The 12,735-nt window shown below is 42.9% G+C and overlaps 1 protein-coding gene across 5 annotated transcripts in view; it reads left to right on the top strand.

Annotated features, from left to right (window-relative positions):
• Nucleotides 1-12,735, top strand: part of camk2d1 (calcium/calmodulin-dependent protein kinase (CaM kinase) II delta 1) — a 215,152-nt gene that overhangs the window by 173,755 nt on the left and 28,662 nt on the right. For 3 of the 5 annotated variants that reach the window (XM_060933431.1, XM_060933421.1, XM_060933441.1), the window contains exon 13: nucleotides 7,174-7,208. In XM_060933431.1, the coding sequence (XP_060789414.1) occupies nucleotides 7,174-7,208 (35 nt within the window). Of the gene's footprint in view, nucleotides 1-7,173; nucleotides 7,209-10,613; nucleotides 10,674-12,735 lie in introns of all 5 variants that reach the window. The other 2 variants (XM_060933411.1, XM_060933403.1) reach the window with 1 other exon arrangement.

Genomic DNA, 12,735 nt, shown 5'->3' with positions numbered 1-12,735 from the left:
ATTAGATTAGATTAGATTAGATTAGATTAGATTAGATTAGATTAGATTAGATAAAACTATTGATCCCTTTGGGAGGGTTCCCTCAGGGAAATTAAGATTCCAGCAGCATCATTACAGATAAACAGAGAAAAGAAAACTTCTAGATAAATTAAAATAAATTAAGTATTTACATATACAAATATAAAAGAATAAGATATGGGGGAGGGGGAGAAGTGGGGTTAGGGTAAGTGTGTGTGTGGGGGGGGCTGCAGGAGAGATATTGCACTTTATATTGCACATTGTCTGGTATTGCTTATTGTTAGGCTAGGCTACTGCTCCTTCCTATCCTCTGTCCTCCTGTTACCCCTCCTCCCCCCCAGAGAGGAGTTGTACAGTCTGATGGCATGAGGGACAAAGGAGTTTTTGAGTCTGTTCGTCCTGCACTTGGGAAGGAGCATTCTGTCACTGAACAGGCTCCTCTGGTTGCTGATGACAGTGTGCAGAGGGTGACTGGCGTCGTCCATGATGTTGAATAGTTTGTCCATAGACCTCTTCTCTGCCATCGTCACCAGAGAGTCCAGCTTCATGCCAACCACAGAGCCGGCCCACCTGATCAGTTTGTCCAGCCTGGATGTGTCCTTCTTGGATGTGCTGCCCCCCCAGCACACCACAGTGTAAAACAGGACACTGGCGACCACAGACTGATAGAACATCCGCAGGAGTTTCCTGCAGATGTTAAAGGACCGCAGCCTCTTAAGGAAGTATAGCCTGCTCTGTCCCTTCCTGTATAAGTGATTGGTGTTGCAAGTCCAGTCCAGCTTGCTGTCCAGCCACAGCCCGAGGTACTTGTAGGAATCCACAGCCTCCACCTCGACTCCCTCGATCAGAACTGGTCGTGACCTTGGTCTGGACCTCCCAAAATCAATGACCAGCTCCTTGGTCTTCGAAGTGTTGAGCTGCAGATGGTTCCTGTTGCACCACACAGCAAAGTCCCTCACCAGGCTCCTATACTCCTCCGCTCTGTCGTCACTGATACACCCAACGATGGCTGTGTCATCAGCAACTTCTGAATGTGACACAGCTCCGAGTTGTAGCAGAAGTCCGCGGTGTACAGGATGAAGAGAAGAGGGGCCAGCACCGTGCCCTGGGGTGCTCCGGTGCTGCCAATCACAGTGTCAGATGTGATGTCCTTCAGCCTGATGTACTGCGGCCTGTCAGTGAGGTAGCTGGAGATCCAGGTGACCAGGCAGGGGTCCACTCGCATCCTGTTCAGTTTGTCCTGAAGCAAAAGGGGCTGGATGGTGTTGAAGGCACTCGAGAAGTCCAAGAAGAGGATCCTCACTGTGTCATTTCTCTTACCCAGATGCGAGTGGGCTCAGTGTAGCAGTCAGAGGATGGCGTCTTCCACATCAACACCTGCCTGGTACGCAAACTGCAGACAGTCCTGGACATGTTGTACCTGGGGTCTGAGGAGGCTGAGGAAGAGCCGCTCCAACGTCTTCATCAGATGTGAAGTGAGTGCCACCGGTTGGAAGTTGTTCAGCTCGCTGGGCCGATTCTTTTTGGGAACTGGAACGATACATGATGTCTTCCAGAGGGTTGGCACTCTCCCCAGCTGCAGGCTGAGGTTGAAGATGCATTGGAGTGGTTCACCCAGTTCAGCAGCGCAGGTCTTCAGTAGTCGGGGACACACCTTGTCCAGGCCTGCTGCTTTCCTGGGGTGAAGCTTCCTCAGTTGACCTCTGACCTGATCTGCAGTAATGCATGGAGGAGTCTGTGTTGAGGTGGGGGATGAGGGAAAGGAGGGGGCTGCTGTGATGGCTGGGGGGAGGTGTGTTGAGGGAAGAAGGAGAGATGGATGCAGTGAGGGAGAGGGTGGGGGGACGTGGGCTGGTTGAACCGATTGAAGAAGTCATTCAACTCGTTCGCCCTCTCCACTGTCCCCTCAACGACTCTGGTCTTTGTATTGTGGCCTGTGATGGTTTTCACACCTTCCCAGATCTCCTTCATGCTGTTCTCCTTCAGCTTCTGCTCCACCTTTCTCCTGTAGCTGTCCTTAGTTTCCCTCACACAGCGTTTCACCTCCTGCTGTGCCGCTTTCATCGCCTCCCTATCCCTGCTCCTGAAGGCGGCGTTCTTCCTGTTGAGGACAGCTTTGACTTCCTGTGTTACCCATGGCTTGTTATTAGGGTAACACCGTACAGTCTTAGCGGGGGAGACCACGTCTGCACAGAAGTTGAGGTAATCTGTCAGACAGTGTGTCAGCCCCTCTATGTCCTCACAGTGTAGGCTAAGGAACACATCCCAGTCCGTGATGTCATAGCAGTCTCTGAGGGCATCTTCCATTTCAGGGGACCACCTCCTGATGGAGCTAGTTGTTGCAGGCTGCCTTTGAACCGGGGGGTGCACTTCGGGTGTAGAAGAACCAGGTTGTGGTCAGACTTCCCTAGTGGGGGGAGGGGTGTGACTCTATGAGGAACCCTCTTTTTTTTAAGAGTGTATCATTACTGTGTCTAATCACCGAGCGAAGAATCATTGCTGTTAGCTTGGCACATACATACAGTAATGTTGTAATCAGCTATGCAAGCAGGAGTTAGTATTATTGTAGTAGTACCAATTTGGCTCACTAAACATACTTATAAAGTAAATTAAAATGATTAAGGCTGTGCTCATCATGGAAGAGGAACTGAGAAGAACTGAAAGCTTCAGCTCAGTAAAATATAGTGTAGAAGTAAGGTAACATCAACAAGATAAACAGTAATCTGCACTCAACAGACAGTACTAAAATGAGTTGCGGAAGTGCCAGTTACTAAAAAAAAAATGATGCCGACAACATTTATCAGTGACTTAACCAGAGATCAATGATTCACCGTCGAGAGTTATTTTTTTGTCAAGCACATGTAATACAGTATGTGGGGACAGTGCAGTGTTGTCTGCTTGTCTTTGTGAATTGGCTTCAGATTGATATTTCTATATTTTGTCTTCCTTAAATGAGCAGTGGATGTTTAATATTGAAGAATCGCTTCCATACTAATATTTAACACTTATTCCACAAAATCGAGTCGTACATGAGCTCATAGCTGACAAGGAGCATAGCGCTGAGTTGGCTCTAAGCCGTGTATGACAAGATTGAGTGGAATAATTGTTTTATTCTATTCACATTCACTGGATTTTGAGAAACAGAACATTTTTATTTATTTATTTTTTTTGCCAATTCGATAAATAAAATCTTCATACAAAATGTCTGACAAAATCATTTCCGCTTAGAATGTAAACAAACCGGGGAAATGACAGTAGCAATTTGTGAAAAATGCAATAATAATAATAATAATAATGTGGGCGGCACGGTGGTGTAGTGGTTAGCGCTGTCGCCTCACAGCAAGAAGGTCCTGGGTTCGAGCCCCGTGGCCGGCGAGGGCCTTTCTGTGTGGAGTTTGCATGTTCTCCCCGTGTCCGCGTGGGTTTCCTCCGGGTGCTCCGGTTTCCCCCACAGTCCAAAGACATGCAGGTTAGGTTAACTGGTGACTCTAAATTGACCGTAGGTGTGAATGTGAGTATGAATGGTTGTCTGCGTCTATGTGTCAGCCCTGTGATGACCTGGCGACTTGTCCAGGGTGTACCCCACCTTTCGCCCGTAGTCAGCTGGGATAGACTCCAGCTTGCCTGTGACCCTGTAGGACAGGATAAAGCGGCTACAGATAATGAGATGAGATGAGATAATAATAATAATTCTTGAAAAATAAAAAAAGATATGTTCTTCCTATCAAGTGCTTTTATTCCATATTTTGTTGCTTTTTTTGTTTGTTTTTTTTGGGGGGGGGTTCTTCTTTAGGGTTTTTTTTGGTGGTTGGCAAACCAACTTAAAGGTGCATTACCATCATCAACTGGGCTGGAGTGTGTGGAACAGGAGATGGGGGGAGGACCATAGACATATAAACAGACGCTGCATTGAGCTGGTGGCCCGTTGCTGGGATACGTCAGAGTGTCCGCCATATTTGATGTGGCAAATCTTCCCCGTAAACCAATGCAAGTAAATGGACTGAACTTCATAAAGCCCCTTTCTACAATAATATTTAACTCGATGCCTTTTATTCACCCATTAAGACACACACGTATATATTTGGGAAACAAACAGGCATCAAAACAACACACATAACTTTTAATGTGATGGTTATAAATAGTGTGCGAAATACCCTGTACACTGCAAACTAGCAACAGATATGCGATAGATAGCTCAGGTAAGCTAATCAGTCAGCCCACCGTAGCAAGCTACCAAAACCTGAGGCCACAATAACCAACCTACAAGACTGAATATGATAAATGATGGAAATAGTGAATGAAAATAAAAATGTACTGTTTTATTTATTGAGTCACCACACAGACCAACTCTCGTTGAATAAAGTGAGCTGAATGAGCGCCAAACTGAGTTCGGCCAGGTTCTAACGTCATACCAAAACAAAATACATCACTGATTCCTTCACATTCAGAAAGGTTAAAAACGTTCACCATAGTGCGGCACTGTATTATCTAATTCTCACTGCTTATAACTCTACACCTACCCGGTGGAGATGAGCTGGGAGACTGAAGGAACAGTATTGAAAAGTATTTTTCCAGTCTCGCCTGTGAAAGGTAATCCCATGTGATCTCGTTTGGATGGTAAACCTGTTGGTACAGTTAAACGCAGCACATGAACGAGGCATCTTTATTCTCGGCTACTGTCTAGACGCTATACCAGAGACGGTTGAAGAATCTCCACTTTGCCACATCCAATATGGCGGCGAGGATGACGTATGATTCTACGCAGAATGCGGCGTCTATGTTTATATGTCTATGGGGAGGACTATATTCTTTCAGCTCTTTCTGTTTCTTTTAAATACTTGAACAATTTTTGGGGTTTTGTTTTCGAGTAGAGTTTTTATTTCGTCCTTGGTTGGTTCAGCAACACGCTCTGCCATTTTGGTTTTCTCTACTCACAGTATATGAGCTGATATCCTAGCAGTAGAGTAGCCAATCAGAGCACGTGATTGCTCATATCCAGTGAATGTGGATAGAATAAATCCTATTATTCATTGTTTTGGTTCTAAAAATCTAATCAGATTTTAGCTAAGCTAAAATCCTCAATATACGGTACACACCCCTGTTAGCACATCGTGGGACCCCCCATTTTGTCCCTTATTTGGTCCTGCCGGTACCCACCCACTTGCCAACTCTCCCTTATTACATGACAATGGGTGTCTCAAAAACATGCTTCCTGAGACGCATGAAGTCAGGATGTATGCCTTTTTAAACTGCTGCTCATGCTGCATCACAGGGCAGCGTAACACACTCTGAGGAAACCACTGTCCTCTTCTACATACACAAGCTCACGGACATCCACGATCAATTAGTGTTGCTTTGATTAACAAGAGAGAAAGAGTGTACACTTGCTCCCAACCAGATACCATGATCAAAGGTGACTGCGGAATCGTCCGGATTTAAAAACTCAATCTCCTGATGATTGATTGGGCGAAGATTTTTCTGTTGCTCCCCTCTGGAGCAGTGCGCCAGGTTTTAAAACGAATAAAACCATAATGCTGCAGCCATTGTTCTGTCTATAGAAGACCTTAATCTTTATCCATTATGCTGCTTAGCAACCAAAGCTTACTCTTAAGACTACATTGCCTGCTGGAAGAATTGCTTACAGCAAATATGAACAATAAATGAATATTTATTTAAACCTGGGTTTTTATCATGTTATTTTTGTCGCTGTTTTATAAAAGACACAATATGCCATGCCTAGGAATGCGCTTACTTGTGGGGGAAAAAAAAACATCAGTGCAACACATACCTCTGAGTGACTTATTGCTTTAATAATTTGCTATGCTGTTAGTGTGTTGATGGAGCCGTATTTCTGATATCTTTGGCATAGCTCTCTGTAGCCTGTTACAGACAGACTTTTAACATTAAAGGAGAACTGAAGTCATTTTTAAACTTGCTTTAGTTCTTAATTAACGTGTTATTCAATTACGTTTTCGGTTTTAGTAACCTTATATCGTGACTTGTATTGGCAACTAATTGCGATTAAATATTATACTTATCGGCCTTTTCGGTTTTTAGCCATGTTGAATTTAGTGCGTTTGGTCCACGGCAGGCGTCGCTTATCCACGCGATCTTCATGAGACTTGTGCGAGACTTCAAACGTGAAGTGTCAGCCAGGTATCAGTGCCGCCATTTTGAAAACTGTTTTCCAAATGAAATATTGCAAAAAATGAGTTTAAACGACGATTACTGCCTACTTTTTTCAAACTTTCCTGATTGCTATCAAAACAAACAACTTCCAGCTTGATTACATCAGCATTCGAAAGAGGGCGCGCGCATCTTTTGACAGCGTTGGCAGATGTTGGCATTTTGATTTCCGCTGTACGTTTTACTTCCGTCCTACGATGTCTCGCACAGGTCTCAGCGAATCTCGTTTACGGCCATTGCTTTGACATATGGACTGATATATTACAGAGCATATTTCAAACACTCATAACTTGCTATAGCAGTGACAAAATAGCTATCAAAAATGCATTCCTGTGTATATTTAATAAAATGAGAGAAATAGAATTTTGATAATAAAAAAAAGTTTGCGGCGGCACGGTGGTGTAGTGGTTAGCGCTGTCGCCTCACAGCAAGAAGGTCCGGGTTCGAGCCCCATGGCCGGCGAGGGCCTTTCTGTGCGGAGTTTGCATGTTCTCCCTGTGTCCGCGTGGGTTTCCTCCGGGTGCTCCGGTTTCCCCCACAGTCCAAAGACATGCAGGTTAGGTTAACTGGTGACTCTAAATTGACCGTAGGTGTGAATGTGAGTGTGAATGGTTGTCTGTGTCTATGTGTCAGCCCTGTGATGACCTGGCGACTTGTCTAGGGTGTACCCCGCCTTTCGCCCGTAGTCAGCTGGGATAGGCTCCAGCTTGCCTGCGACCCTGTAGAACAGGATAAAGCGGCTAGAGATAATGAGATGAGAAAAAAATTTGCCTTCAGTTCTCCTTTAACTCATTTATATTCCAGTATGTTTTTCTTTTTTTAAGTCAAGATAAATACTGAAGATCTCATCTCTGTGTGTGTGTGTGTGCATGGGCACTGGATGAAACTCAGATTTCCACAGATATAATGTTAATGATGTACTTTCTTTCTTTTGTACTTACTCTTATACGACTCTTTTCTCTTACTCAGAAGGGAATCCATACAAGAAGCCCGATAGTGTTAAGGTAGGTTGAGTGCTCTTTCTACCCATCATTTAAACTTTTTATAACGATGTAAAGTAATGCATGGTGTCGAACCTCGAGGCTTCAGTTTATATCATTTTTCAAGCTTGATTCCCAAGACCTACTTTCCTTTCTTTTCTTGCATTGCACTGCAGCACGTTGGACCTGTACTCAGATCTCAATTTTGCATGTGAAGCCTCAAAGTTAATGTAGTCCCGTGAACCACACACTTCCTCTCTGTCACCCCCTAACATTTGTCCTCCTTTTGAACTTCGTTCATGGTGGGAAATTTACTTCGAACTCCACATGCAAGGTCGTGATGAGTAGCAGAAGGTTGTACATCTGCTGTGTGAAAAATCCGGGCCTGTGCCATTCAGTGAGAGTCGTTTATAATGAGTGAGGAGAAAGCCTCCTTCCACTCGATGTCTATTTGATTGGATAATGAAAGGATTTTAAACAAGCTATACCAGAGGGATGGAAGAATGTTTTCTCGATTTTTCATATAGAATAAAGGATGGGAAAGTTGTGGTTTATTCTCAGTGTATTTGTACAGATGGGAAAGATCTGATGAGTACAGTATATAAACAAGAATCACTTGCTGATTACTGAATGAGCATGTTTGTTTTTTTGTTTCTCAACTTTGTAATGCAGAAAAGGAAGTCTAACTTTGCAGAGTTTGCAGTGGTGAGAATTTTGAGGTGAACCTGTAAGGCCCCATACTTCCTATTAGCTTTTATATAGCTTTTAAAACTCATTTGTAGTATAATTTGCTCCAATGGAAAGGTTTATGGAGAAGTAGATTAATAAAACATATGTATATTCAGCTTCACTGCTATAGAAGGGAGTTGTATTTGAAATTCCTTTTGAAAGAAGTCTGTGTATTTTAGAACAATAAAACAAGTGTGCAATGGGTCTCTTTTGACACATCTGTGCCTCGGTGATTTTTTTTTTTCCCCCTGTTGATCAGGTTAACTGTAAGAGGCTGAAATACAGTGTCTTGCAAAAGTATTCATCCCCCTTGTCTTTGTCCTGTTTTGTCGCATTACAAGCTGGAATTAAAATGGATTTTTGGAGGGTTAGCACCATTTGATTTACACAACATGCCTACCACTTTAAAGGTACACATTGTTTTCTGTTTGTTTGTTTTTAATTGTGACACAAACAATAATTAAGATGAATAAACAGAAATAGGTATTCACACACCCTTCCTCCCAAGTCAATACTTTGTAGAGCCAGCTTTCGCTGCAATTACAGCAGCAAGTCTCTTGGGGTATGTCTCTATTAGCTTAGCACATCTAGCCACTGGGATTTTTGCCCATTCCTCAAGGCAAAGCTGCTCCAGCTCTTTCAAGTTAGATGGGTTGCGTTGGTGTACAACAATCTTCAAGTTATGCCACAGATTCTCAATTGGATTGAGGTCTGGGCTTTGATTAAGCCATTCCAAGACATTTAAATGTTTCCCTTTAAACCACTCCAGTGTAGCTTTAGCAGTATGTTTAGGGTCATTGTCCTGCTGGAACGTGAACCTTCGTCCCAGTCTCAAACCTCTGGCTGACTCAAACAGGTTTTCCTCCAGAATTGCCCTGTATTTAGTGCCATCCATCTTTCCTTCAGTCCTGACCAGCTTTCCTGTCCCTGCAGATGAAAAATATCCCCACAGCATGATGCTGCCACCACCATGCTTCACTGTAGGAATGGTGTTCTCAGGGTGTTGGGTTTGCTCCACACATGGCGTTTCCCATGATGGCCAAAAAGATCAATTTTAGTCTCATTTGACCAGAGAATCTTCTTCCATGTGTTTCGGGAGTCTGCCACATGCTGTTTGGCAAACTCCAAATGTGTTTTCGTAAGCAATGACTTTTTTCTGGCCACTCATCCATAAAGCCCCGCTCTGTGGAGTGTACAGCTTAAAGTGGTCCTATGGCCAGATACTCCCATCTCCGCTGTGGATCTCTGCAGCTCCTTCAGTGTTATCTTTGGTGTCTTTGTTGCATCTCTGATTAATGCCCTCCTTGCCCGGTCTGTGAGTTTTGATTGGCGGCCTTCTCTTGTCAGGTTTGTAGTGGTGCCATATTCGTTCCATTTTGCTATAATGGATTTAATGGAGCTCCCTGGGATATTCAAAGTTTGGGATATTTTTTATAACCCAACCCTGATCTATACTTCTCCACAACTTTGTCTCTGACCTGTTTGGAGGCTCCTTGGTTTTCATGTTGCTTGCTTAGTAGTGTTGCAGAGTCAGGGTCCTTCCAGAACAGGCTGATTTATACAGACATCATGTGACAGATCATGTGATACTTTGATTGCACACAAGTGGATCTTAAATCAACTAATTATGTGGCTGATGAAGTGAATTGGTTGGAGCAGCTCTTATTTAGGGGTTTCATACGAAACGAGGCGAATACTTATGCACACTCCAGATTTCTGGGTTGGGTTTTTTTCATCTTAATTATTGTTTGTGTCACAATAAAACAATTTTCACCTTTAAAAGTTGTAGGCATGTTGTGTAAATCAAATGGTGCTAACCCTCCAAACATCCATTTGAATTCCAGCTTGTAATGCGACAAAACAGGACAAACACCAAGGGGGATGAATACTTTTGCAAGACAACCTAGAGATCAAATCCTTGCACAGCACCTGGTGCTTATCGGGACTGAATTAAAAAACAAAAAAATCACCTTCATTTTACTTACTGTATTCTGTTTTGCGTCTCACAGAGCCCGTTATTCTAATAGAAAGTGAAATTACCTGGGCTGAGACTCGCGTAAAGGATTCTGATATTTTAATGTGGTCAATTTTTTATTCTTTTTTTTTTATGTTCAATTCCTGTCTTTGTAAGATATTCTGAAAGTTCTTTTAGGCAAAGAAAATGGAAATAATGAATACTGAATCACTTAAATAAGATCAGCTTGTATAATCCTTTCTGGTGTGTGGCTCTTTTTCTTGGAATGATTCAGACTGACCTCATTCTGCCTCTAAGGAAATAGCAGACTGGAAAATGGACTGTATTGTATCAAGGAAAAAAAAAATTATTGTAACAACATAGGTTGTTTGCTTCCTTCAGGAAATTACTGAACAGCCTGCAAGAACATCTCTGGTGTGAATTTCAAATTTTATTTATTTATTTATTTATTTAGGGCTATTGCCAAACTAAATTTTTGTACGTCAGCTGGCTGTACTGTGATACATGATAAATTGTTGCTGTCTATTTGGTGACTCCTTAATTTACATCACGTTAAAAAAGGGATAATACGCTGGAAAAATGTACAGGTTCTAAGCCACTACTGTACATGCTGCTTATTGGTCAGTAGCTCCACACATTTCACATACACAGAATGGCTCGCACCATTTCCTGTTTCTTCATTGGACAGCTTTGCGTGTCTTGTTTCTGTCCATTCCCCTTTTTAGATCAACAACAAAGGCAACGTAGTCAGCAGCGCTAAAGAGCCAGTCCCCTCTCCTGCTCTGGTACTCAGTCTGTGTCTCTGATCTCATTATGCCTCATGTTTTCCATGAGCATTTCATCCTTTTCTTGTGTAATAATCAGTGGCACAACAGTCAGAAGAGCACTAATGATTAACCCAGGAAGGCACGGTTAAAATTTGTATTACGCAGTGTAATTTTTAGTGTAATGATATGCCGTTTAAACAGAATCTTTAATAAAGAGCTCAAAATGAGTTTTGAGACTTGACTATAAGCATGCTCACTAACACTGTTCCACGCCACTCTCATGCTGTCTATTAACGATGCTGTTTCAACTCCGTAAATTTGGTGCCATTGTTTCCTGACAAATAAATTATTACACTTGAAGGTGAAACTGCTTTATGTGTGGATTAAATGACAGTGGGCCATAAGTGCAAAACACATTAACAAACCTTAAAACACAACAGCAGATCAGAAAACGCAACAAAATCAGAAATGCATGTCAGCATTAACTGAAACCGATAGATCAGGTCCTTATTGAACATCACATGCTCGTTGATGATCGGACACGGCATATGACTGACGGAAAACAAATTGCACTTTTTCTTTGAGTCTGTTATCTACTTAGCCTGGTAAAAATGATTTAATGTAAAACTATGTATGTTGTTCTAGTGAAGAGTTTTAGTTTCTTCTGAAGAAAGTTGACAGCATGTTTAAAGGAACAGTCCACCGTACTTCCATAATGAAATATGCCCTTATCTGAATTGAGACGAGCTGCTCCGTACCTCTCCGAGCTTTGCGCGACCTCCCAGTCAGTCAGACGCGCTGTCACTCCTGTTAGCAATGTAGCTAGGCTCAGTATGGCCAATGGTATTTTTTGGGGCTGTAGTTAGATGCGACCAAACTCTTCCGCGTTTTTCCTGTTTACATAGGTTTATATGACCAGTGATATGAAACAAGTTCAGTTACACAAATTGAAACGTAGCGATTTTCTATGCTATGGAAAGTGCGCACTATAATGACAGGCGTACTAACACCTTCTGCGCGCTTCGGCAGTGCATTGATATCTGAGCTCCGTATCAATGCGCTGCCGAAGCGCGCAGAAGGTGTTAGTACGCCTGTCATTATAGTGCGCACTTTCCATAGCATAGAAAATCGCTACGTTTCAATTTGTGTAACTGAACTTGTTTCATATCACTGGTCATATAAACCTATGTAAACAGGAGAAACGCGGAAGAGTTTGGTCGCATCTAACTACAGCCCCAAAAAATACCATTGGCCATACTGAGCCTAGCTACATTGCTAACAGGAGTGACAGCGCGTCTGACTGCGTCTGACTGACTGGGAGGTCGCGCAAAGCTCGGACAGGTACGGAGCAGCTCGTCTCAATTCAGATAAGAGCATATTTCATTATGGAAGTACGGTGGACTGTTCCTTTAAAGTAGCAAGATGATGATGATGATTTAAAAAAAAAAAAGCATGAATGAAAGCATCAGTAGATACATTTAGGCTTGTATTTTTCTCTTATTGTAAACATTTTTCATCTCCTTGTTTTACTGTGTCTCAGACAGCACGGTGGTGTCATGGTTAGCGCTGTCGTCTCACAGCAAGAAGGTTCTGGGTTCGAGCCCAGTGGCCGACGGGGACCTTTCTGTATGGAGTTTGCATGTTCTCCCCGTGTCTGCATGGAGTTAGGTTAACTGGTTACTCTAAATTGTCCCTAGGTGTGTGTGTGTGAGAAAGGTGTTTCCCCAAGCATGGAAATGGGAGGGTTGCGGCAAGAAGGGCATCCAGAGTAAAACTACATTCCAATTAATATGACATGTGGATCAATAGGGTCCACATGGCAGCGACCACACACACACAACTGGGACAAGCTGGAAGAAGTGAGTGAGTGAGATCTGCTGTCTCTCAGTATCCAATCAGCAATGAGCATGCGATGTTCAATAAGGACCTCCCCTTTTCGTTTTGAGTTGATGTTTTTGGTTTTGCTGTTATTGCTGCTGTTGTGTTTTTTTGCTATTGTGGTGTCGTGTTTTCTGATTTGCTGTCACATTTTTTTTGTACCTGTATTTTACACATTCGAGCTACCAGCTCCATCTCTACT

This window comes from Neoarius graeffei, chromosome 1 (assembly GCF_027579695.1).
Source record: "Neoarius graeffei isolate fNeoGra1 chromosome 1, fNeoGra1.pri, whole genome shotgun sequence".
Classification (NCBI taxonomy): domain Eukaryota; kingdom Metazoa; phylum Chordata; class Actinopteri; order Siluriformes; family Ariidae; genus Neoarius; species Neoarius graeffei.
Note: the sequence above shows the minus strand (reverse complement) of the source record. Positions and strands in the feature narration are given on the sequence as shown.